Here is a 27,073-nt window from a genome sequence, read left to right as displayed (position 1 = left end):
TCAACAGTGTTTGGCCAATCTATTTGCGTTCTTAGAGAAAGCACCTAGTGATGTAAATAAAGGGGAATTTATAGATGTGGTGTACTTGGATTTCCAGAGAGATTTGAGGCGGCACAGTGGTTAGCACTGCTGCCCTCAGCACCAGGGACCCAGGTTCAATTCCTGACTTGGGTCACTGTCTGTGCAGAGTCTGCAGGTTCTCCCTGTGTCTGCTTGGGTTTCTTCTGGGTGCTCCAATTTCTTCCCATAGTCTGAAAGACACACTGGTTAGATGCATTAGCCATGCTAAATTCTCCCTCAGTGTACCCGAACAGATGCTGGAGTGTGGCAATGAGGGGATTTCACAGTAACTTAATTGCAGTGTTAATGTAAGGCTACTTGTAACACTAATAAATAAACTTTAAACTTTAGGTGTTGCATCAAAGTTTACTATTCAAAATGAGAGCTTGCAATATCCTGAATAGAGGAATAGCTAATAGGAAGCACAGAGTAAGTGGGTGATTTTCAGGCTGGCTAATTAACAGAGTGGCACAGGGATCACTGCTGGAACATCTGTCATTTATAATCTACATGAATGACTTGATGAATGGTAAGTTGGGAGAAGGAGATAAAGAGTCTACAATTTAGACATTGCTTTGCTTAACCAAGTGAGGGACAGGAGTTTGTCAGATGGAGTGTGAAATGGAAAAATGTGACCTTCTCCAGTTCCTTCACTGTCACTGAATCAAGATACTGGAAGTTCTTCCCTAACAGCACTGTGGATGCACCTACACCACAGGGACTGCAGCAATTCGAGAAGGCAGTTCACCATCACTTTTTCAAGGGCAACTAAGGATGGGCAATAAATGCTGGCCAGCCAGTGACGCCCACATCCCTAAATTAATTTTTAAGAAGTTTGGCTAGTGGTACAGGGCATTGATGTGACCACATCTGGAGTATTGTGTACGGTTTTTATCTCTTTACTGTATAATATAATTGCACTGGAAGCAATTTGGAGAAGATTCACTGAACAGATTCCCAGGAGGAGGGAGTTATCTTACAAGTGAAGATTGATTGGATTGGGCCTGTATCAATTGAAATTTAGAAGAATGAGATGTTAAGCCACTCTGTTGCAGTCCAGTAATGGGAACGCAAGTCTAGCTGCTTCATAAACTCACCTTATTCCCTTTTACAACTCCACATACATACAACCAACACCCAGTGCCACCTGTAACCCCCCTATATGTCCCAGTGAATCCATCCCTAACATGAGAGGTGATCTTATTGAAACATATAGGCTGGAATTCTCTGGCTGCAGCTGGGATTTTCCAGTCCTGCTGCGGTCCTCTGGCTGCAGTTGGGATTCTCCAGTCCCACTTCAGTGGAGATTTGACTGAGCGGTAAATTCTCCGACTTTGTTGGCACAGGTAGTGGGACTGGAGAATTCCAGCCATAAGATCCTGAGGGGACTTGACAGGGCGGATGGGAAGAGGTTGTTTAAGAGAGTGACTGGAACTGGGAGACTCAACTTAAAACTCGACATCTCAAGAAAAATGAGAAAAAATGTTTTCTTTCAGAGATTTGTCCATGTGTGGAATTCTCTTCCATGAAGTGCCATGGAAACTGGGTCATTGAATATGTTGAATGCTGAGTCAGATAAGTTTTTGATTGCTAATGGAGTGAAATGGTACTGGGGACAGGCAGCCTGATGTACAATGATTGAATGGTTGGATGAATATGCTTTCCAATTTCGCATTGACACTGTTTGCAATAATGTCAATTTGGACAGATGGGAATCTGCTGGAAATTGAGCCAAGGGCACTTTGCTTTTTCCACTGAGTCTTTGAATACATTTTTGACATCTCAACAGGAACTGAAAGATTCCAAAGTGAACGGGAGGATCAGCGGCTACAGAGTGACATACAGACCTGAGAACGAAGCCAATCACCCTGAGATCACTTTGTGTAACACAACCAGTCTAAGCTGCAGAATCTCAATTCCGAAGGGCAATGGCAACATCCATATCCGTGCTTACAGCAGGGCTGGAGAATCACCTCCAACACAACTGATGGTAAAGACACTGTATCAAACAGGCAAGTTTCAGACAGAACCCTCAATCATCAAGGAAACAAGACATGTAGTTCTCTAAATCAGTTCAGCCTGTAAAGGAATTTCTAAACATAGTTATTTGCTGTCTCCTTGTTGGCGACCAAGCGTAATGTGTCAAAATTCATAGATGATGCTAAGATGGGTGGAAGAACAAAGTGTGCAGAGGACACTGAAAATCTGCAAAGGGATATAGCTAATCTAAGTGAGTGGGTGAGGGTCTGGCAGATGGAGTACAATGTTGGTAAATGTGAGGTCATCCATTTTGGTAGGAATAACAGCAAAATGGACTATTATTTAAATGGTAAAAAATTGCAGCATGTTGCTGTGCAGAGGGACCTGGGTGTCCTTGTGCAGGAATCACAAGGAGTTGGTTTGCAGGTACAGCAGGTAATTAAGAAGGCAAATGGAATTTTGTCTTTCATTGCTGGAGGGATGGAGTCTAAAAAAAGCGAGGTTATGTTGCAGCTGTATAAGGTGCTGGTGAGGCCACATCTGGAGTACTGTGTACAGTTTTGGTCTCCTTACTTGAGAAAGGATATACTGGCACTGGAGGGGGCGCAGAGGAGATTCACTAGGTTGATTCCAGAGTTGAGAGGGCTGGCTTATGAGGAGAGACTGAGTAGACTGGGACTATATTCATTGGAATGAATGAGGGGAGATCTTATAGAAACATTGTTAGCGCGAGTGGGCGAAACAACCCCTACAGACTCAGGGTGAAGTTCAATATTGGCACAGCTTTATTTTCTTTTACATCGACGGGGAAGCACAGTCAGGACATACAATCGGACTGTCCCGAAAGTGCTCTGCCCGTCCCTCACAGCAGGCTATAGTTATACCTGAACTTCGGTACAGTACGTGATTCAAATGCTAATACTTTATTTACAGTATTCGACCTTAGCCATCCCGTCTCGATGTTTTCAAGTGTTGGAGAAATTGTTTTAGGTGTGTGTTAATCGTTTTGTCTGATTGGTTATTAATGGTCTAGAATCTCTGGGGTTTGAACCATAGCCGTGTCATTGATCTCAAAAGAGGTTTTGAGGGGCCAGGAATGTTTCCTTAACAATGCTAATTTTAGGTGTCTCCATGGGTTGTTTGACTGGTTTAGAAGTGCTGATTTTGATGGGGTGGGGATGTGTTCTTTAATTTAGTTCCTGTAGGTGCCATCCTGTCCAATTTCCCTTATGTGTTAGCCCTCATTTGCATTCTAAAAGCATGCTCTTGCCTACTGATCAGTGTCTGTTACTTTGTGATTTTTAGTGGTGAGACTCTGAGTGTAACTTTTAGTCTGCTTCCATATTGCGTGCCCAATTTCATAAACTTTGTTGTCCGATAACAAACATATAAGATTATGAAGGGAATAGATAAGATAGGAGCAGGGAAGTTGTTTCCACTGGGGGGGTGAAATTAGAACGAGGGAGCAGAGCCTCAAAATAAGGGGAAGCAGATTTAGGACTGAGTTGAGGAGGAACTTCTTCACACAAAGGGTTGTGAATCTGTAGGATTCCCTGCCCAGTGAAGCAGTTGAGGCTCCCTCATTGAATGTTTTTAAGGCAAGGATAAATTTTTGGACAGTAAAGGAATTAAGGGTTATGGTGAGCGGGCGGGTAAGTGGAGCTGAGTCCACGAAAAGATCAGCCATGATCTTATTGAATGGTAGGCTCGAGGGACCAGATGGCCCACTCCTGTTCCTCCACACCACCTAGTCCTATTCTAATACTTCATTTCCTGCTTCTTATTTCATTCTGTCTTCATACACACTGTCCCAATCCTTCCTTTTTTCTCTCTTTTGTGCCTATATACATTCTCAGCTTTTGAATGTCATTGAATTCCATATCAGTCGAGTAAAATAGCAGTAGCCACAAAACTGAGTCCAGGCCTGGCGAATGAAATGGAGCAGAGGGAGGAAGTAAGAGAGAGGGAGAGATGGAGGGAGGAAAGAGTGGGATGGATCTGGGGATCAAAAACATTGTCAGATTTGAGAGAGATCAAGAGGGGCAGTGTGACTAAGTGTCTGAATCGGGGAGAGCAAAGGCTCAAGAGCAGTCAGGTGAGGTGGGTGGGAGGGATAGAATGGAGCAACAGAAAGTGTGAGAGTGGTCAGGAGAGAGAATCAGATCGAGAATGAGTGAAGGCACAGGAGAGGGGAAAGGGAAAGGATTGGGAGGTGTAGATGAAGAGAGAATGAAAAAAGTAGAAAATGAATAGGACTGAGTGGCAAGGAGGTGGACTGTGGGCAGCAGTGGAGAGGGGAGACGGCAAATAACTGTTTAGAAATTCCTTTTGGGACTGAAATGATTGTGTAACAAAGAGCAAAATAGATGATAAGATCAATAATATTCTAGACACAGTATTGTGAAATGTTTAGCGTTGTAAACAATATTTATTGTCATTCATTGTCACATTATACCACACAATATTACATTCTTATCAATCATAACAAAAATTATGCACAGTCAATAAGAAAGTGGATCAGGACAACATCTATTCCTCTTTGTTGGATACAACATTCTGGAATTTGACTGTCCTTGACCTTAGAAACATGAGTTGGAACTTCAGTAGGCACTTCTCTTGGAACTAATTCTGTATCATTCTCACTCAGTCTAGTCACATAGATATAATCATCAAGTAACTGATTCAACTAAGTCTTCCATATTAACATTCACAACACTAGCGACTAAAGAAGTTGGTACTTCTGGAGATGATTCTGGGAAATCATTTTGTTCAGCATGGTGTTGCCAAACTAGATCATCTTCAGTTTGAACCATGAGATGAATAGAAAGCTGGTTAACAGACAGGAAGCAAAGTGTTGGCATAAAGGGTCTTTTTCTGATTGGCACTCAGTGACTGTGGGATTCTGCAGGGATCTATGCTAGGACCCTAACTGTTTAAATTACAAATAAATGATTTGGAAGAAGGAACTGAATGTATTATCTCCAAATTTGCAGATGATACAAATTTGGGTGGGAGGGTGAGCTGTGAGGAAGATGCAGAGATACTTCAGTGTAATTTTTACAGGCTGGATGAGTGGGCATCTGCATGGCAGATGCAGTATAATGTGGATAGATGTGAGGTTATCCACTTCAGTAGCAATACTAAGGCAGTTTATTTAATTAAATTAAATTAAATAATTAAATTATTTAAATAGGAGCAAATCAAGAGAAGTGGATACTCAATAAGACTTTGGTGTCCTTGTGCTTCAGTCACTGAAAATAAGTGCATGGGTACAGCAAGCAGTAAAGAAGGCAAATGATATGTGGGCCTTCATAGCGAGAGGATTTGAGTATAGGCACAGGGAAGTTTACCTGCAATTGTATAGGCTGTTGGTGAGGCCACACCTGGGGTATTGTATTAAGTTTTGGTCTCCTTATCTGAGGAAGGATGTCCCTGCTACAGAGGGAGTACAGCGAAGGTTCAGCAGACCGATTCTTGGGATGGCAGGTCTGTCATATGAGGAAAGGCTAAGTCAGTTAGGATTATATTCACTGGAGTTTAGAAGAGTGAGAGAGGATCTCATAGAAACTTATAAAATTCTAACAGGATTAGATAGTGTAGATTCAGAAAGAATGTTCCTGATAGTGGGGGAGTCCATAACTAGGGGGACATAGTTTGAGGATAAGCAGCAAACCTTTTTGGAATGAGGTAAGGAGAAATTTCTTCACCCAGAGAGTGGTGAATGCGTGGAATTCACTCCCACAGAAAGTCATTGAGGCCAAAACGTTGTGTGATTTCAAGAAGCAATTAGATATCGCTCTAAGAGCTAAAGGGCTCAAGGAATATGGGGGATGGCGGAGCAGGGTTGAAGGGTTGGATGGCCCCCTGCTCCTTTATTGTCTATGTATCTATGTATGTTTCTAACAGTTCTGCTTGCCAACAGCCTGTACAGAAGTTTATAAAACTATGAAAGGTATTGATAAGGTGAACAGTGGGAAACTTTTTCCTAGGGAAGAAATTATAATTACAAGGGGGGCACAAGTTCAAGGGGAAATGTTCAGTGGAGATGTGTGGGGGAAGTTTTTTTACACAGAGGGTGGTGGGGCCTGGAATGCACTGCCGTGTGAGGTGGGGCTGAGGCAGCTACATTAACCACATTTAAGACTTAACTTGATAGGCGTATGAACAAACGGGGAATAGAGGGATACAAGTGGTTGATCTAAATAAGTAAACATGATTGGCGCAGGCTTGGAGAGCCAAAGGACCTGTTCCTGTGCTTTGTTCTCAACCCAGCAACTTCTACAGACACCATTCATCATCTTCACTTCCACCAACCGTCTAAACAAAGAGTTCCAGTTCATTACTGCTATAGTGAGAGCTCCCTCCTCATATTCAAAGAACAAAGAAAATTACAGCACAGGAACAGAGGCCCTTCAGCCCTTCAAGCCATACTAACCATTCTGCCCAACTGAACTAAAACTTTTCCTGGAACATATCCCTCTATTCCCATTCAATTCGTGTATTTGTCAAGACATCCTTTAAAGCTCACTATTGTATCTGCTTCTACTATCTCCCCTGGCAGCAAATTCCAGGCACCCACCACCTCTGTGTAAAAAAAGTTGCCTGGTACATCTCCTTTTGCCTCTCACACCTGAAGGTTATGCCTCCTAGTAATTGACTCTTCCGCCCTGGGAAAAAGTTTCTGACTATCCACTGTGTCCATGCCTCTCATAATCTTGTAGACTTCTATCAGGTCTCCCCTCAACCTCCGTCGTTCCAGTGAGAACAAACCAAGTTTCTCCAACCTCTCCTCATAGCTAATGCCCTCCATACCAGGCAACATCTTTTCTGTCCCCTCTCCAAAGCCTCCACATCCCTCTGGTAGTTGGTGACCAGAATTAAACACTATATTCCAAGTGTGGCCTCACTGAGGTTCTATAAAGCTGCAACATGACTTGCTAATTTTTAAACTCAGTGTCCCAACTGATGAAGGCAAATATGCTGTATGCCGCCTTGACTACCTTCTCCACTTTCAGTGCCCTTTGTACCTGTACACTCAGATCCCTTTGCCTATCAAGACTCTTAAAGGTTCTGCCATTTACTGTATATTTCCCATTCCAAAATGCATTACCTCACATTTGTCTGGATTAAACTCCATCTGCCATCTTTCTGTCCGAGTCTCCAACTGGTCTATATCCCGCTGTATCTTCTGATGGTGCTCATCACTATCCGCAGTTCTACCAACCTTTGTGTCATCCGCAAACTTACCAATCAAACTAGTTACATTTTCCTCCAAATTATTTATATATATTACAAACTGCAAAGGTTACAGCACTGATCCCACCTGAAGAAGGAGCGACACTTCAAAAGCTTATGCTATCAAATAAACCTGTTGGACTTTAACCTAGTGTTGTGAAACTTCTTAATGCCACTTGTCACAATTTACAGAATAATGGTTGGAATGCGAGTCTTTACAGGTAATCAAGTCTTAAAGGTACAGACTTGATTACCACAGAGTGGAGAGAGGGTTAAGCACAGGTAAAGGTATTAGTCTTCCCTCAATGTGGAATTCCATAAACATAGACAAGGGTCATGGGTGGAGGGGGGGACTCATAATGTTACAATGGCAGCGTGGGCTCGCTGGGCCGAAGGACCTGTTTCCCGGGCTGTTTTGTTCTTTGTTCTTTGTATTGTCCTCAGACAGGACAGTGAGTGAGATTTTGCAAGTCCAGGCAAGTCACGGGGGTTACAGATAGTGCGACATGAACCCAAGATCCTTGTTGAGACCATGTGTGCGGAACTTGGCTATCAGTCTCTGCTCAGCGACTCTGCGCTGTCGTGTGTCATGAAGGCCGCCTTGGAGAATGTTTACCCGAAGATCAGAGGTCGAATGCCCGTGACCACTGAAGTGTTCGCCAACAGGAAGGGAATATTCCTGCCTGGTGATTGTCGAGCGGTGAAAGACTCGCATTCCAACCATTATCGTGTGAATTGAAGAGTTTTCAGCTGCAGCATTTAACATCTGTACAATAAACATCTGTATCAGATCTTCCTCACAGTAGATAGTTAAAATGTGATTGGTGCTTCCTGTGAACTGTTTATTCTTTTACCTTTTTCAGATATGAAGCTTCCTCCTGCAAGTGTTAATGTTACTTCAATAACTGAGCACAGTCTCCAGGTTAATTGGATTTCTCCCAGAGATGCAGTGACTGGTTATGTGGTTGAATGGTGTGAAATATCAGGAGGGGGTTCTGGAGAAACGAGCTGGAAGAAGCTTGCAGCTGACGTCACTAGTTGTGTTCTACAAGGTCAGAGGCAATTCTTTCTCATAGACTCTTACTGACACTAGGCTACCCAAACTCCCCCGCCCAGGCCCAGGCTGACCTCTCCCCCCCCCTGCCCAGGCCCAGGCTGACCTCTCCCCCCTGCCCAGGCCCAGGCTGACCTCTCCCCCCCGCCCAGGCCCAGGCTGACCTCTCCCCTCCGCCCAGGCCCAGGCTGACCTCCCCCCTCCGCCCAGGCCCAGGCTGACCTCTCCCCTCCGCCCTGGCCCAGGCTGACCTCTCCCCTCCGCCCTGGCCCAGGCTGACCTCTCCCCCCCCTGCCCAGGCCCAGGCTGACCTCTCCCCCCCGCCCAGGCTGACCTCTCCCCCCCGCCCAGGCCCAGGCTGACCACTCCCCACTGCCCAGGCCCAGGCTGACCTCTCCCCCCTGCCCAGGCCCAGGCTGACCACCCCCGCCTTGCCCAGGCCCAGGCTGACCTCTCCCCCCTGCCCAGGCCCAGGCTGACCTCTACCCCCCGCCCAGGCTGACCTCTCCCCCCTGCCCAGGCCCAGGCTGACCTCTCCCCTCCGCCCTGGCCCAGGCTGATCTCTCCCCCCCCTGCCCAGGCCCAGGCTGACCTCTCCCCCCTGCCCAGGCCCAGGCTGACCACCCCCGCCTTGCCCAGGCCCAGGCTGACCTCTCCCCACTGCCCAGGCCCAGGCTGACCTCTACCCCCCGCCCAGGCTGACCTCTCCCCTCCGCCCTGGCCCAGGCTGACCTCTCCCCTCCGCCCTGGCCCAGGCTGACCTCTCCCCCCCCTGCCCTGGCCCAGGCTGACCTCTCCCCCCCCTGCCCAGGCCCAGGCTGACCACCCCCGCCTTGCCCAGGCCCAGGCTGACCTCTCCCCCCTGCCCAGGCCCAGGCTGACCTCTACCCCCCGCCCAGGCTGACCTCTCCCCCCTGCCCAGGCCCAGGCTGACCTCTCCCCTCCGCCCTGGCCCAGGCTGACCTCTCCCCCCCCTGCCCTGGCCCAGGCTGACCTCTCCCCCCCCTGCCCAGGCCCAGGCTGACCTCTCCCCTCCGCCCTGGCCCAGGCTGACCTCTCCCCCCCCTGCCCAGGCCCAGGCTGACCTCTCCCCCCTGCCCAGGCCCAGGCTGACCTCTCCCCCCTGCCCAGGCCCAGGCTGACCACCCCCGCCTTGCCCAGGCCCAGGCTGACCTCTCCCCCCTGCCCAGGCCCAGGCTGACCTCTACCCCCCGCCCAGGCTGACCTCTCCCCCCCCTGCCCAGGCCCAGGCTGACCTCTCCCCCCCCTGCCCAGGCCCAGGCTGACCTCTCCCCCCCCTGCCCAGGCCCAGGCTGACCTCTCCCCCCTGCCCAGGCCCAGGCTGACCACCCCCGCCTTGCCCAGGCCCAGGCTGACCTCTCCCCACTGCCCAGGCCCAGGCTGACCTCTACCCTCCGCCCTGGCCCAGGCTGACCTCTCCCCTCCGCCCTGGCCCAGGCTGACCTCTCCCCCCCATGCCCAGGCCCAGGCTGACCTCTCCCCTCCGCCCTGGCCCAGGCTGACCTCTCCCCCCTGCCCAGGCCCAGGCTGACCTCTACCCCCCGCCCAGGCTGACCTCTCCCCTCCGCCCTGGCCCAGGCTGACCTCTCCCCTCCGCCCTGGCCCAGGCTGACCTCTTCCCCCCCCCTGCCCAGGCCCAGGCTGACCTCTCCCCCCTGCCCAGGCCCAGGCTGACCACCCCCGCCTTGCCCAGGCCCAGGCTGACCTCTCCCCACTGCCCAGGCCCAGGCTGACCACCCCCGCCTTGCCCAGGCCCAGGCTGACCTCTCCCCCCTGCCCAGGCCCAGGCTGACCTCTACCCCCCGCCCAGGCTGACCTCTCCCCCCTGCCCAGGCCCAGGCTGACCACCCCCGCCTTGCCCAGGCCCAGGCTGACCTCTCCCCCCCGCCCAGGCTGACCTCTCCCCCCCGCCCAGGCTGACCTCTCCCCCCTGCTGGCTCCATGTCTATTCAATTTGTCACTTTTTCTTCCTCTGCTCCAAAAGCCCTCCCTTAAGTTATTGTTTTTAAATGTTTTTTCTGATAACTCGCTTTCACCAACTGCCCTTCCCTGGTCACCCACACCAAGTTCACTTGCTACTTGCCTCTGATCTTTTTAAGTTTAAATATTGAATTAGTGAAATGTTAATCTTTTTACTTATTTCTGTAACTCCCATCCAGGCTGTGCATTCCAAATCCTAACAGCTCAGTCACCAACTCATATACTACTCACTCCCTCTGTTTCATTTTGTAATGATTTTAAATTTGCACCATCTATTCCGGACACTCCTGCCAGTGGAAGCAATTCTCATTACTTGCTTTATACAAAAATGATGTTGAAGCTTTATTACATCACTGCTTGACATTCTCTGACCTGAGGAGAGAGTTGCAGCTTCTTCAATCTCTGTGATCTCAACATAAACATCCTGCTGATATTCAAACCAGTGTTGCTTGCAGCCTTTTTAAAACATTCACATCCTTCCTAAAGTTTGGTGCATTAGGTATCAGGGTGGGGCCCTGGCAGTCACATTATATATTAATGAGTTAGAAGAGGAAACTAAATGTATTATCTCCAAATTTGCAGATGATACAGAGTTGTGTGGGAGGGTGAGCTGTGAGGAGGATACAGAGACGCTTCAGCGTGATTTAGACAGGCTGAGTGTGTGGGTATCTGCATGATAAATGCAGTATAATTTGGATAAATGTGAAGCAAAAACAGGAAAGCAAATTATTATCTGAATGGCTATAGATTGAGTTTCTGCATAAGGGTAAGGTGGCCAAACGGATACAAAATTAGCTGGATGACAGTACATGGAGGGTGGTTATACACGGTTGTTTTGCAAACTGGAGGCATGTGACCAGCAGTGTGCCTCAGGGATCAGTGCTGGGTCCACTGTTATTTGTCAGTTATATTAATCTTTTGGATGAGAGTATAGGAGACATGGTTATTAAGTTTGCAGATGACATCAAGATTGGTAGCATAGTGGACAGTGAAGAAGGTTATCTTGGGTTGCAACGGGATCTTGATCAATTGGGCCAGTGGCAAATGGCAGGTGGAGTTTAATTTAGATAAATGCGAGGTGATGTATTTTGGTAGATTGGTCACTTCAGGTCCCATCATCTCAGTCCATATTGTTACATTCCAACACTCAGCTCAGGAACACTGGCTCTCAAAAGGCTGTTCACAACTCATCCCTGCTAAGGACAAGCTATTGAATCTGACTCCTTCTGCCCTTTAACAAATTCCAGGCCACTGGCCAGAAGGAAAATTCCAGCATTGTGAAAAAAACTTTAACCAAAAAGCCAGGCTTGTATGTTTGAAGTATGTTAAATCAATAAACTTTGTATTCATTCCCTCTATCCCTGCAGAAAATATTGAGCCCATGAAACGTTACAGCATCTCCATCTACCCTCTGCTTCCCAATGGAGTGGCGTGCCCAGTATCTACTGAAGCATATTCGAAACAAGGAGGTAAGTGAGTCACTCACTTCCCACTCATCTCTTTCTGTGTTCGGCACATGGCAGCCCTTTGATCAGTTTCCATGCAATAGCTGTGTGACGTTTCAGGTCGCTGCCTGAGTTCATATTGAGAACAGGACAAGCTCGGATCAAAGCTGATGGCAGAATGAAGTTGATTAGCATCAGTAGGGCCATTAGAGACCAAGGGGACAACCTGTGTATGGAACCGTGGGACATTGGAAGGGTGTTAAATAAATACTTCTCATCGGTTTTCACTCAGGAAAAGGGGAACTTTAGCATTGGGACAGAATTCAGGAAATGAGACTATGAGGACCTTGAGTGCTTTGACATAAGAAAAAGGGAGGAATTTGAGGCTTTGACGAATCATGAGGTCTGGGTGAATTGCATCCATTGGTCTGCTGTGGGAGGCAAGGCAGAAAATTGCAAGGGCTATAACCCAAATGTTTAATTCCTCTCTGGCCAAGGGGGGAAGTGCCAGAGGACTGGAGGATGGTTAATGTGGTTCCACTTTCCGAGAAGGGTGTTAGAGAAGAACCAGGAAATTACAGACCGGTGAGTCTCACATCAGTGGTAGGGAAACAATTGGAAAAAATTCTAAAGGAGATAATGAATTCCCACTTGAAAGGCATGGGTTAATTAGTCAGCATAGCTTTGTCAGAGGGAGGTCACACCTGACAAATTTGATAGAATTTTTCAAAAATGTGATTGAGTGTGTGCATGAGGGAGGTGCAATTGATGTACTTTATATGGATTTTAGATAAAACTTTGACAAGTCCCACATGGGAGACTAATTGAGACGGTTAAAGCACATGGAATTCAGGAAAACTTGACAAGATGAATCAGAAATTGGCTTAGTAATAAGACGCAAAGGCTAGTGGTGAAAGGCTGTTTGAGTGACTGGAGGCTGGTGTTCAGTGTTGTACCACAGGGTCCCTTATTGTCCCTTAATGCGTCCCTTATTGTTTGTTATAATCATAAACAATATAGATGAAAATGTGGGGGAATATGAAGGAAGTTTATATATGATGGATATTTATTTATATATATTTATATATAAGTTTATATATGAAGTTTATATATGAAGTTTGAATATGATGGAGAAAGCTAGCACGAGGGGGCATGGCTTTAAATTAAGGGGGGGTAGCTACAGGACGGATGTCAGGGGTAGGTTCTTTACCCAGCGGGTGGTGAGGGATTGGAATGCCCTGCCTGCTGCAGTTGTAAATGCGTCTAGTTTGGGGGCGTTTAAGAGATCTCTGGATAGGTTTATGGACGAAAAGGGATTGGTATAGGCTAGTGGGTCATTGTTTTTGTAACTGGTCGGCGCAACGCTGTAATGTTCTATGTTCTATGTTCTATGTTTGTAGATGACACCAATATTGGTAGGGTGGATAATAGTAATAGAAGAAGGTAGTAGATTGCAGCAAGATATAGATAGGTTGGTCAGATGGGCAGAGCAGTGGCAGCTGGTATTTAACCCTGATAAGTGCGAGGTGATGCACTTTGGAAAAAGTAAGAAGACAAGGAATGGCAGGACACTGGGAAGCTGAGAGGAATAGATGGATCTTGGGTTATGGATTCACAGAGCTCTGAAGGTGGCAGAGCAGAGAATAGGGTAATTAAGAAGGCATATGGGACAGTTGTTTTTATTAGTTGTGGCATAGAGTACAAGAACAAGGAGGTAATGCTGGAACAGTACAGAACGTTGGTTAGGCTACAGCTGGAGTACTGTGTGCAGTTCTGGTCACCTCACTATAGGAGGGATGTGATTGCACTAGACGGGGTACAGAGGAGGTTCACCAGGATGTTGCCTTGGATGGAACATTTGAGCTGTAAGGAGAGACTGGATAGGCTTGGATTGTTTTCTTTAGAGCAGAGAAGACTAAGGGGGGAACATGATTGAAGTGTATAAGATTATGAGGAGTATGGACAGGACGAGTACGGAGCAGCTGTTCCCGTTGGTTGACGGGTCAGTCACGAAGGGGCGTAGTTTTAGGGTAAGAGGAGATTCAGAGGGGAATTGAGAGAATCATTTTTCACTCAGAGGGTGGTGGGAATCTGGAATGCATTACTGGGAAAGGTAGTGGAGGCTGGAAAGCTTACACCATTAAACACCGCTGGGATAGAGATTTGAAATATCATAACATGCAAAGATATGGGACAAATGCTGGAAATTGGGATTAGCGTGACTTTAGTGGTAGTTATTGACAATGCAGACTCGATGGGCTGAAGGACCTTTTCTGCACTGTATGGCTCTACGATTTGCCTTTCATAAATCCATGCTGACTCTGTCTGATTCTAACACTATTTTCCAAGGGTTTTGCTATAAAATTTTTGATGATGAATTCTAGCATTTTCCCCAATACTGATGTCAGGCTTACTGGTCTACAATTCCCTCTTTTCTTTCTCCCTCCCTTTTTAAATAGGGGTTACATTAGCTACCCTCCAATCCGCAGGAACTGTTTCAGAGTCTTTGGAATCTCGGAAGATGACCACCAATGCATCTTCCTTAAGTACTCTGGGATATAGATTATCCGGCCCTGGAGATTCATCAGCCCATCAATTTCCCCAAAATCATTTCTCAACTAATACAGAATTCCTTTGGTTCCTCTTTCTCATTAAACCCTGTGTTACCCAACATCCCTGGTATCTTATTTGTTTCCTTCTTTGTGAAGACGGAACCAAAGTATGCATTTAATTGATCAGCCATTTCTTTGTTCCCCATTATAAGTTCCCCTGTTTCTGATAATACGGGACTTACATTTGTCTTCATCAATCTTTTTCTCCTCATATATCAATAGAAACGTTTACAGTCAAATTTTATGTTCCCTGGAAGTTTACTTTCACACTCTTTGTCCCCTTCTTAATCAGTCCCTTGGTCCTCCTTTGCTGAATTCCAAACTGCTCCCAATCTTCAGGTGTGTTGTTTTTCTTGGCAATGTGTATGCCTCTTCCCTGGATCCAATACTATCTCTAATTTCCCTTATAAGACATGGTCTTGCCACCTTTCTGGTTTATCTTTTGCAATGGACAGGAATGAACAATTGTTGCAGTTCACCCATGTATCCTTGATTATCTACGTGGGCCCCAGGAAGCTCAGCCCAGTCTGCCACATGCTGCTACATAAGCCAGGGGTCGCTGTCAACATGAGAGGGATTCGCACGATCGAAATGTGCTAGCACAAAGGGCTGGCTGTGTGTCACTCAGAGAGAGAGAGGGTGGGGCTGAGATCCCTAGGGTGGGGGAGCCGTTTAATATCAGACTCACCATGGGGCTACGAGTCACAGTCCTGTCTGCCCAGGTGCATTGAGTGTGACAGATTCATCCTGGGACACTTGAATATCCCCAGGGTATTTGAGGACCATCCCATGCTGCTGGGATGGCTTGGGGAGGACAAGGGCTACCTGCTAAATGCCCCCCCACCCACCCTTGGTTACTCTTTCAGAATCCTTGTTCACACCTCCCGGAATAGCACACCACCCCCCCTCCCCCCACACACCCACCCACCTCCCTGGGTATGATTGACATCATGCCATGTGATGGGGCTGGATTGACCATGTCACCAAGTGATTTGCCAGGATGGGAGGGTGATGGCCACTCACTGTGAGACTGCCCGAATGCTGCCTGTCCTCTAACTGCACACAGACTCTGGGGCCCGTGTCTGAGTGAGGATTGGCCATAATCGTTTAGCCAAATGCTCCAGGCCTATTAACTTGATGATGAATTGACAGTGTCTTACCATTGCTTCCATGATGTTACTCGAACTTTTCAGAATTGTGAGGTGGGGGGCGGGGTTGTGGTGCTGGTGGTAGTGGGAAACCTAGGGTTCAGTAAGGGAGGAGACTGTCATTCTAGGATGTCTGTCACCATGGTTCTGACTGGTTCCCACTCTTGGGATTGCTTGGGAGGGCAGATAGGTGATTCTGATAAAATCCCAATGGGAAACGGGACAAAGAAGGAGGAGTTGTGGCTTTGAGCTGCAATATTCTTTAATGCTGATTATTTACTGCACCAATAACCCTGCCCATAACTATGCTTTCTGTCTTCACCTGCTGCCCTGTTGATGCCCCTAAATCTTCTTAGTTTTGCATGGCTTAGCATCACATCATGGTGGCAAAGAGAAGTATAATGCAGGAGCAGACCCACCACCCTCCAAGCCTGCACCGATCATGATACCTAAACTAAAACCATATGCACTTATGGACCCCGTATGCATTCCCATCTATTCATGTATTTGTTTATTTACTCCTTAAATGCCACAATCTTGATCAATTGGGCTGACAAATGGCAGATGAAGTTTAATTTAGACAAATGCGAGGTGATGCATTTAAAACATAGAACCCTTCGGCCCATTGAATCTTCACCAAACACAATCCCACCCAGGCCCTACCCCATATCCCTACATATTATACCCAGTAATCCCTCTAACCTACACATCCCTGACACTAAGGGGCAATTTCTTAGTATGGCCAATCAACCTAAACCTTTTGGTAGATTGAACCAGGGCAGAATTTACTGTTAATGGTAGGGCGTTGGGGAGAGTTACAGAACAAAGAGATCTAGGGGTACATGTTCATCACTCCTTGAAAGTGGAGTCACAGGTGGACAGAATGGTGAAGAAGGCATTCAACATGCTTGGTTTCTCGGTCAGAACACTGAATACAGGAGTTGGGACGTCTTGTTGAAGTTGTACAAGACATTGGTAAGGCCACACTTGGAATACTGTGTGCAATTCTGGTCACCCTATTATAGAAAGGATATTATTAAACTAGAAAGAGTGCAGAAAAGATTTATTAGTATGCTACTGGGACTTGATGGATTGAATTATAAGGAGAGGCTGGATAGACTGGGACTTTTTTCCCTGGAGTGTAGGAGGCTGAGGGGTGATCTTATAGAGGTCTATAAAATAATGAGGGGCACAGATCAGCGAGACAGTCAATATCTTTTTCCAAAGGTAGGGGAGTCTAAAACTAGAGGGCAGAGGCTTAAGGTGAGAGGGGAGAGATACAGAAGTGTCCAGAGGGGCAATTTTTTCACACAGAGTAGTGAGTGTCTGAAATAAGTTGCCAGAGGTAATAGTAGAGGCAGGTACAATTTTATCTTCTAAAAACCATTTAGATAGTTACATGGGTAAGATGTGTATGGAGGGATATGGGCCAAATGCAGGCAACTGGGACTAGCTTAGGGGTTTTAAAAAAAAGACCAGCATGGACAAGTTGGGCCGAAGGGCTTATTTCCATGCTGTAAACCCCTGACTCTATCTCTCTTCTTCTCACTTATTTTTCTTCCTGCTTAGCTGGTTCCTGTCCTCCCTGAGTCTGATTCACCACAATTCATTCCTAACTGTCTCATTCTGTTTTCTACTTTCTCAGCCCCACTAATTGGCCCTAAAGTGAGTGGAAACCGTGTTTGGAAATCACAGGTCGAGGTGATCTGGGAGGAAATACCAATCAACAAATGTCAAGGTTTTATTCGGAATTACACAATATTCTACAGGGAAAAGACAGGGCCAGCTCAACGTGAGTATCAGCATGAGCAATGTGGAACAGTATAATGAATTATCACACAACTAAATTCAACAGGATCTTGAACCCTCCTTTTTGATCAGGTGCCTAACATTGAATGACCTCTACAGAAACATAGGAAGATGAGACTTGAGGCCATTCAGCCCCTTTCATTCACTGAGATCATTGCTGATCTGTGACCTAAATTGACATTTACCCCATATCTCTTAATATCTTTGGATAACAAAATCACAGATTCTAAATCGATCTAGTATCAATTGCTCCTTACAAAATGGCATCCTAAACATTTACATCCCTTTGTAGAAGTGTCCCTTAAATTGAAAGGTTGACTTCATTTTTACGCTGTGCTCCTGAGTCCTGGACTTCCCAACCAGCAGAAATAGTTTCTCTCTTCCAAGCCTAACTACCACTTAATGTTTCGGTGTGTGGCTGAGAATCACTGTCAGTGCTTAATGATCCGTTAGCAAAGTAAATTTTCTTCCATATAGGTTTTGGTAAGAAAATGATGCCTAGAGCTTCCTTCTCTCTCTCTGCAGAGCCCATTTCTGTTTTGCTCAAGGATCTTGATGCAAACACTTTTCTTAATCATTGGGCATGATGTGGGAAACCACTGCTCCCACTCTCCCAAGGCAGCATCACAGGTCACACGGGTAACTTTGAATCAAAGTGTGTCGGTATTACTGAGGTTAATAATGAAGGCCGTCTCACACAACTCCACGCATTTCCATTTCCTGTTTAGACACAATGAATTGTGTTAAATTTTGAGATTAGTTGCTAGATTAGGGAAAAAAACTTCCATAAAAGTTTAATCAACCACAAAGATTGAAGGTGATTTACATTTGAGGTGCTGATGCCTCAGTTACATTTAAAGATGATTAGTGCAGTCCCTTTGCATCTCTGATGTGCTCCGGGTATTCAATGGAAGAGCGAAATATCATTCCGTACTCTTAATCCATAATCTTCTAGTCTCTGAAGTGCAGCATCTAAATTTTGAAGAAGCTCTTCTCCATTCAAAGAACAACACAGCACGGGAAACAGGCCCTTCGGCCCAACGAGCCCGCTCCGCCATCTTAACAATGTATTTTTCCTACACCTTCCTTGACCTGTGTCTATGCTTATGGTACCCCCGTTGGAAACCAGATTCAGGGGGGAATAATTTAGGGACAATTTGTTACACCAATCAGCCTAAGAGCACATCTTTGGGGTGTGGGAGGAAACCGGAGCACCCGGAGGAAACCCACGCAAGCACGGGGAGAACGCGCAAACTCCCACAGACACCAGCCCAAAGCCATGTATCTGCACAGCAAACAGTGATAGTCACTGAACTGTCATGTTGCCCATCTGCTGGTCCAGTTTTAAGCACACACTAACAACTCAAAGTACTAGGCCACTCTCGAAACATCCAAGAGCAGCCCACGCACGACCCACCGTGTACACGCCCCTCGTTAGACAGTTTCCAGTAACTAAGATGTTACCTTATGCTGGACTTCTGGTGTGCTTAGAATTTGATCCATGACACATTGGAGCAACGTAAGTGTGGACATAATGCCAAATCAAAGTCTTTTCTATCTGAATAGCCCCTTGAGTGCTAAAATTGTCCCATATTGTTCTTAATTTGGAACTACATTTGTCTGAGATAAGATTGACTAAGTTCAATTTTACTGAAATGCTAACCTCCAGCCAACACAGCAAATAAATCATCAAAGGCAAAGTGTCCTGCTGTGGCCACAATACCAGATTGATAGTAACTTTAAAATCGTCACCGATCCGTTTTCCTTCATCACAGGTACTATAGGCATCGCTCAATCACTTACATTAAATGATTTGAGAACCCCGTCTTGAACAAACTCTCTAATTCTACCTCAACCTTAGGTCTGATGGCCCACGGCACTGACCGAGCCTTTCAGCATCTTGCTTGGCTTTTGTCATTAATCTTTAGCTTGACTGAGATCTCTTTTATGCTTTCCAGCTCTCCATTAAAGACAATGATTTGTTTCTTTAAAATCTTCAGTAGAGCTGCTTCAGACATCAACGTTATATTCATCTCGGCCAAGTTTAGCTTGATTCTGTCCAGCCAGGTTCACTCCATTAGGGTTGGATAGTTAACAATGGCATGTCTGTGGTCCATTTACATCAATACAGAAGCAGTTCCCACTGTAAATTTTGAGTATTATCCTTGAGTGCTTTAAGGTGATATGTCATAGTTTTTCTTGGTAAACACGTCTGGGAAACTGCTGCTGCTGCAAAGAACTGTTGTCCCTCGCTGAGGGGTCAATTACCAGGGGCACAGATTCAAGGTGATTGGTCGAAAGTTTAAAGATTCACCAGACTACCAGAAGGATGTGGATGCTTTGGGGAGGGTGCAGAAGAGGTTGACTGGGATGTTGCCTGGTCTGGAGAGCATTAGCTATGAGGAGAGGTTGGATAAACTCGGCTTGTTCTCACTGGAATGATGGACGTTGAGGAGTGACCTGTTAGAGGTTTACAAGATTATGAGTAGCATGGACAGTGGATAGTCGGATACTCTTTCCTAAGGTAGAAAAGTCAAGTACTAAGGGACACAGGTTTAAGGTGCATGGGGAAAAGTTTAGAGGAGATGTGCAAGGCAAGTATTTTTACACAGAGGATGGTGAATGTCTGGGACAGGCTGTCTGGGGAGGGGGTGGGAGCAGGTACAATAGCGGCATTTAAGGGACAACTAAATGAATACATGAATAGGATGGGAATGGAAGGATACGGACTCCGTAAGTGCGTACAGTTTTAGTTTAGGCAGGCATCGTGATTGGTGTGGGCTTGGCAGGTTGAAGGCCTGTTCCTAAGCTATACTGTTCTTTATTAGAGGGGACATGAGGAAACCTTTTGCACCCGAGGGTGGTGGTCATCTGAAATTGACTGCCTGAACTGATGGCCGATCTGAAACACTGAGCATAGTTAAATGGTACTGGGATCTGTAGATGAAGAGCTGGAACCTGCATGGCTAGGGACAGATGTCTGCAAAGTGGGACTAAAATGTGCAGCTAGTTTCTTTATTCTCTTTTTTTAGGTGGTGCAAACATAGTAGACTGGCCACTTTCTACACCATTACTGGCCTCTGAATTTATTGCTTTAAAACTCCACATAGTATTCCAGATGTCGGGGCGATTTTCCCAGAAATCGCCACAAAATTCACACAGAGGACCAGAAGAATTGTGCAGGAGGTGATTCGCAGAGTTCCCATAAGTGTTCATACCCTGCTGGCATCTCCAAGTGCTGGACTTCAGGCATGGTCTGCTCCATGCTGGAAATCAATGCGGAGGTGGGGCGAGCATTTAAATAGTATTTTACATATCATTTAAATACTATTGGTGGGCCTGGGACTGAAGTGGCTTGGCCCACTGGCCTCTCCCACCTTGCTGGACTGTTTCACTCACACGGGCACTACACTAGCTCCTCGCCTTCGGGGAACTAGTGGGCTGACCCCTCTGGAGTAAAGGGGGGCAACTGTGGCCCCCCCAGGGGGTAGGGCAGTGGGGGGTGCCCCCTGGGCATTGGCATCCTGGCAGTGCCAGCCTGTGTCCCCAGCACTGCCCAAGGGCCAGAGTGCCCATGCCTAAGGGGCACCAAAGGGGCAGGTCATATGGGGCCTAGGGGGTGGAGCCTAGGTGGTCTGTGAGCGTGGGGGAGGCGGGGGGGGGGGGCGCTCCTGCTGCCACTGGCAGTCCAGGACAAAGGGGTGGCAATGGTCAGGGAAGCCGTGTTCAGACTGTGAAGGATTTTGGGGGGGGGCGGGGGCAGCACTGCGGGGGTCTGGCGCTGGTCAGCCATCGAGCTGGTCAGCAAATGGTTCAGGGCCACTGCGCGTGTGCAGAGTCCTGGGCCCCGCTCCTGAAATCTAATGATATTCGCCCTGGTGATCTCTGCATTGCACAAAGTGTAGGAGTGACCTCCCACTGGAAAAAAAACATGATTTACTCCAGTTTTCCTGTGAATACAGCACCTTTTTGAGAGAATTCCATGATCTCCAGATGTGATCTGATCAAAACCCTGTATATCTCTGCAATAATTCCTGTTTATTGGTTTGGTAAATAACTGCAATGTTATTGGTCAGCTTCCCGGGATCAAACTGATACAGAAACCTGAACTTGCAACTGTGATCCTCACCCTGATTCCTGATTGGCCCATCCAGATCACATGATCCTCTCAGCTAATTACTCCTTAAAGGGGACAAACACCACATCCCTCCCCCCAAGTTCTCTTACACATTGATAATAATGAAGTTACTCAGTCCTCAATAATTAGAACATTAAACATATGGATTGAGTCCATTGTAAATGGACTCAAGGACAGAACAGGCCCTTCGGCCCACGATGTTGCGCCGACCAGATTTTAAAAAAAAATAGGGGTGCTCTCCACTCATATCGATGATAATGTGGGGGAAATGATGATACCAAGATCAGTAGGGTGGTTAACAGATTACAGGGAGATATAGATGGGTTGGTCAGATGGGCAGAGAAGTGGCAGATGGTATTTAACCCTGGTAAGTGTGAGGTGATGCACTTTGGAAGAAGTAACAAAACAAGGGAGTATTTAATGAATGGCGGGACACTGGGAAGCTCAGGAACAGATGGGGTAATTATCCCTGAAGGCAACAGAGCAGGTGAATAGGATAGTTAGGAAGGCATATGGGACACTTGCTTTTATCAGACATGGCATAGAGTATAAGAGCAAGAAGGTAATGTTGTAGTTGTACCGAGTGTTGGTTAGGCCACAGCAGGAGAACTTGCGCAGTTCTGGTCACCTCACTACAGGAAAGATGTGAATGTACTAGAGAGGGTACAGAAGAGATTCACCGGGGTGTTGAATGGGATGGAGCATTTGAGCTGTAGGGAGAAACTGGATAGGCTTGGATTGTTTTCTCTGGAGCAGGGAAGGCTGAGGGGAGACATGAGGATGAAACGGGTGTATCAGTAGGTGGAATACAATGCAAAATAATACAATTCACCAGATTTAAGACCAATTGTTATATCTCCCATCCTCTAAGCAGTGCTCTGCTTTTCAGAATACCAGAGTTCCCACATACAGAGACCAGATAGATTTGGATTGCTCTGTCTAGAGCACAGAAGGTGAAGGGGGAGGACATGGTCGAGGTATATAAGGTTGTGAAGGGGTACAGACAGGATGAATAGGCAGCAGCTGCTCCCTCGGTTGAGGGGTCGATCAGGACGAGCATAGTTTCAGGGTAAGGGGCATGAGATTCGGAGAGGATTTAAGATTCCCTCCCCGACTCAGAGGGCGGTGGGAATCTGGAATGCGTTGCCTTGGGTAGGTAGTAGAGGCCAGAAACCTTACAATTTAAAAAAATTTGGGTGAGCACTTGAAACATTCTAACATTCAAGGATATGGAACAAGTGCAGGAAAATGGGATTAGTGCGATTTTCATTGTAGTTATTGTTTGTGGATGGATCGAAGGGCCTTTAATTTTTTGACTCTGTGGAATGCTTTCTGTGGAAACCACTAGACAGGCATCTCCTCAGGTACTGGCCTGTCACAGCCTGACTAGATCATCAACAATGTTTCCTGATGGCTTCAGCACAGTAATTAATACCTCACAGCACCAGGGATCTGTGTTCAAATCTAGCCTCGTGTGACTGTGTAGAGTTTGCACAATCTTTCCGTGTCAGCATGGATTTCCTCCGGTGTTCCGGTTTCCTCCCGTACTCCAAAGATGTGTAGGTTATGGGGATTGATCGTGATAAATGCACAGAGTTACGGGGACAGGGAGGAGAGGAGAGGGCCTGGGTAAGATGCTCTGTCAGAGAGTCAGTGCAGACTTGATGGGCTGAATGGCCTCCTGCACCATTAGGATTCTATAATTCTGGCTGTTGGGACAACACTTGTCCTCATAAACATGTTTTTGCATGATTCTTCCTTTTGTTGTTCCGAGGTAAAGCAAAATCCCACAAATATACTTTTTTCATCAAACTTAGCATGAAAAGCAAGTATGCTGACATAATGCTGGACTTTCAGCTTTATGTGGTCAGAAATCCAAAGCCAGCAGTTTTCAGATTCCAGAGAGGGAGGAAACACAATTGTTTCTCTCAGCTTCAAGCAGCTTCTGAAAGCAAAACCAAATCACGGTTTTGGGTCAAAATCCCAGGGATTGCGAAAACATTCTGAAGAGAAACATGTTTAAAATATAATTCTTAAAGGCGTAGTACCGTCACAAAGGTGAGGAGCAATACACCAGACACTGGCCTTGTCAGCGTGTTTGGTAACAATGTCTGAGTTGAACCTGAAAGAACATAGAACATTACAGCGCAGAACAGGCCCTTCGGCCCACGATGTTGCGCCAACCAGTTAAAAAAACAATGACCCTCTAACCTAAACCAATCCCTTTTCGTCCATAAACCTATCCACGGATCTCTTAAACGCCCCCAAACTAGGCGCATTTACAACCACAGCAGGCAGGGCATTCCAATCCCTCACCACCCTCTGGGTAAAGAACCTACCCCTCACATCCGTCCTAGAACTACCCCCCCTTAATTTAAAGCCATGCCCCCTCGTGCTAGCTTTCTCCATCCGAGGAAAAAGGCTATCACTGTCCACCCTATCTAAACCTCTAATCATCTTGTATGTTTCAATAAGATCCCCTCTTAGCCGCCTTCTTTCCAGCAAAAACAACCCCAAATCCCTCAGTCTCTCCTCATAGGACCTCCCCTCCATACCAGGCAACATCCTGGTAAACCTCCTCTGCACCCTCTCCAAAGCCTCCACATCCTTCCTGTAATGTGGGGACCAGAACTGCACACAGTACTCCAAGTGCGGCCGCACCAGAGTAGTGTACAGTTGCAACATGACGCTGCGACTCCTAAATTCAATCCCCCTACCAATAAACGCAAAGACACCGTATGCCTTCTTAACAACCCTATCTACTTGATTCCCAAATTTCAGGGATCTATGTACACATACACCTAGATCCCTCTGTTCATCCACACTATTCAAAGTCCTCCCGTTAGCCCTATACTCAACACATCTGTTATTCCTACCAAAGTGAATTACCTCACACTTCTCCGCATTAAACTCCATCCGCCACCTCTCGGCCCAGCTCTGCAACCTGTCCAAGTCTTCCTGCAAACTATGACACCCTTCCTCACAATCTACCACACCTCCGACTTTGGTGTCATCAGCAAATTTACTAATCCACCCAACTATACCCTCATCCAGATCATTAATAAAAATTACAAACAGCAGTGGCCCCAAAACAGATCCCTGAGGCACACCACTCATAACCGAACTCCATGACGAATATTTACCATCAACCACCACCCTCTGTCTCCTATCTGCTAGCCAATTCCTGATCCAATTTCCTAGATTACCCTCAATCCCATACATCTGCATTTTCTGCAGAAGCCTACCATGGTGAACCTTATCAAACGCCTTACTAAAATCCATATATACCACGTCAACTGCCTTACCCCCATCCACCTCTTTGGTCACTTTTTCAAAAAACTCAATAAGGTTAGTAAGGCACGACCTACCCGCTACAAAACCATGCTGACTATCTCCAATCAATTTATTACTCTCCAAATAACTATAAATCCTATCCCTAATAATTTTTTCTAAAACCTTGCCCACAACAGAAGTGAGACTCACCGGTCTATAATTCCCGGGGAAGTCTCTGTTCCCCTTCTTAAACAATGGGACAACATTCGCTAACCTCCAATCTTCCGGTACTATACCAGAGACCAACGACGACCTGAAGATCAGAGCCAGAGGCTCTGCAATCACTTCTCTTGCCTCCCAGAGAATCCTAGGGTAAATCCCATCCGGACCAGGGGACTTATCTATCTTCAATCCCTCAAGAATATCCAGCACATCCTCCTTATCAACTGTAATACTGTCTATTCTACTCCCCTGCAACCCTGTGTCCTCCTCAGCTATATTCTTGTCCCCCTGCGTGAACACCGAAGAGAAATATTCGTTCAATGCCTCTCCAATCTCTTCCGGTTCCACACATAACTTCCCTCTGCTGTCTATAACTGGCCCTAATCTTGCCCTAACCAACCTTCTGTTCTTGACATACCTAAAGAACGCCTTAGGATTCTCCTTAATCCTATCAGCCAAAGTCTTCTCATGTCCTCTTTTAGCCCTTCTTAACTCACTCTTCAACTCCCTCCTAGCCAATCTAAAGTTTTCTAGTGCACTACCCGAGCCCTCAAGTCTCATCCGAACATAAGCCTCCTTTTTCTTTTTAACCAACGAATCTACTTTTTTAGTGCACCACGGTTCCCTAGCCCTACCAATTCCTCCTTGCCTGACAGGGACATACCTATCACAGACTCGCAGTAGCTGCTCCTTGAAAAAACTCCACATTTCGGACGTTCCCAGTCCCTGTAATCTCCTAGTCCAACCTATGCTTCCTAATTCTCTCCTAATGGCCTCATAATTACCCTTCCCCCAGCTAAAACTACTGGCCTGAGGTTCATGCCTATCCCTTTCTATCACTAAGGTGAACGTAACCGAATTGTGGTCACTATCACCAAAATGCACCCCAACTTCCAAGTCTAGCACCTGGTCTGGCTCATTTCCCAGCACCAAATCCAATACAGCCTCACCTCTAGTTGGCTTATCTACATACTGACTCAAAAAACCCTCCTGCACGCTTTGTACAAAAACTGACCCCTCTAACAAGCTAGAGCTATAGCAATTCCAATCAATATTAGTAAAGTTAAAGTCCCCCATAACAATTACCCTATTACTTTCACTCCTAACCAGGATCGTCTCCGCAATCCTTTCCTCAACCTCTCTAGAACTTTTAGGAGGTCTATAAAAGACTCCCAACAGGCTGACCTCTCCTCTCCTATTTCTAATCTCAGCCCATACTACCTCAACAGACAAGTCCTCATCAAACTTCCTCTCCGACACTGTGATACAATCCTTGACTAATAATGCTACCCCTCCCCCCCTTCTACCTCCTTCTCTACTCCGACTGAAGCATTTGAACCCCGGGACCTGCAACAACCATTCCTGACCCTGCTCTATCCATGTCTCTGAAATGGCCACAACATCAAAGTCCCAGGTACTGATCCACGCTGCAAGTTCATCCACTTTATTGCGAATACTCCTTGCATTAAAGTATACACATTTCAAACCCTGCTCCGCCCCACCCCCACGATGCCGTGCATTGCAGTCCCCATCTATGCCCCCCTCACTTCCACCCCCTCTACTCAGGATCCCACCCCCCCTCCGAATCAGTTTAAACCTCCCTGCATAGCCTTAGCAAATTTACCCCCCAGGATATTGGTTCCCCTCTGATTCAGGTGTAGACCATCACTCTTATAGAGGTCCCACCTTCCCCAGAACGAGCCCCAATTGCTCAAGTACCTGAAACCCTCCCTCCTGCACCATCCCTTCAGCCACGAGTTCAAACTTTCCCTCTCTCTATTCCTCTCTAAACTATCCCGTGGCACAGGCAAGAGTCCGGAGATAACCACTCTATCAGACTTGGCCTTTAGTTTCCACCCCAACTCCATAAATCTCTGCTTAATATCCCCTTCCCTTAACCTCCCTATGTCATGCGTCCCCACATGAACTATAACTTGGGGTTGATCTCCCTCTCCCCTAAGAGTCCTGAATACCCTTTCCGATACATCCCGGACCCCAGCCCCTGGTAGGCAACACACCAGCCCCGAGTCCCTACCATTACTTCCGACTCTCCTATCCGTCCCCTTAACTGTAGAGTCCCCAATCACAAGGCCCAA

The 27,073-nt window shown here is 46.6% G+C and overlaps 1 protein-coding gene across 1 annotated transcript in view; it reads left to right on the top strand.

The window, feature by feature from the left end:
• Positions 1-27,073, top strand: part of LOC145357820 (granulocyte colony-stimulating factor receptor-like) — a 105,696-nt gene that overhangs the window by 40,269 nt on the left and 38,354 nt on the right. Inside the window, exons 9-12 of the mRNA XM_080211342.1 lie at positions 1,850-2,072; positions 8,139-8,327; positions 11,698-11,799; positions 17,181-17,327. Of these exons, the coding sequence (XP_080067468.1) occupies positions 1,850-2,072; positions 8,139-8,327; positions 11,698-11,799; positions 17,181-17,327 (661 nt within the window). The remainder of the gene's footprint in view (positions 1-1,849; positions 2,073-8,138; positions 8,328-11,697; positions 11,800-17,180; positions 17,328-27,073) is intronic.

The sequence above is a fragment of the Carcharhinus amblyrhynchos genome, chromosome 24 (assembly GCF_965287045.1).
Source record: "Carcharhinus amblyrhynchos chromosome 24, sCarAmb.v2.hapA, whole genome shotgun sequence".
In the NCBI taxonomy this organism is placed as follows: domain Eukaryota; kingdom Metazoa; phylum Chordata; class Chondrichthyes; order Carcharhiniformes; family Carcharhinidae; genus Carcharhinus; species Carcharhinus amblyrhynchos.
This window is presented reverse-complemented; position numbering and strand designations above follow the sequence as displayed.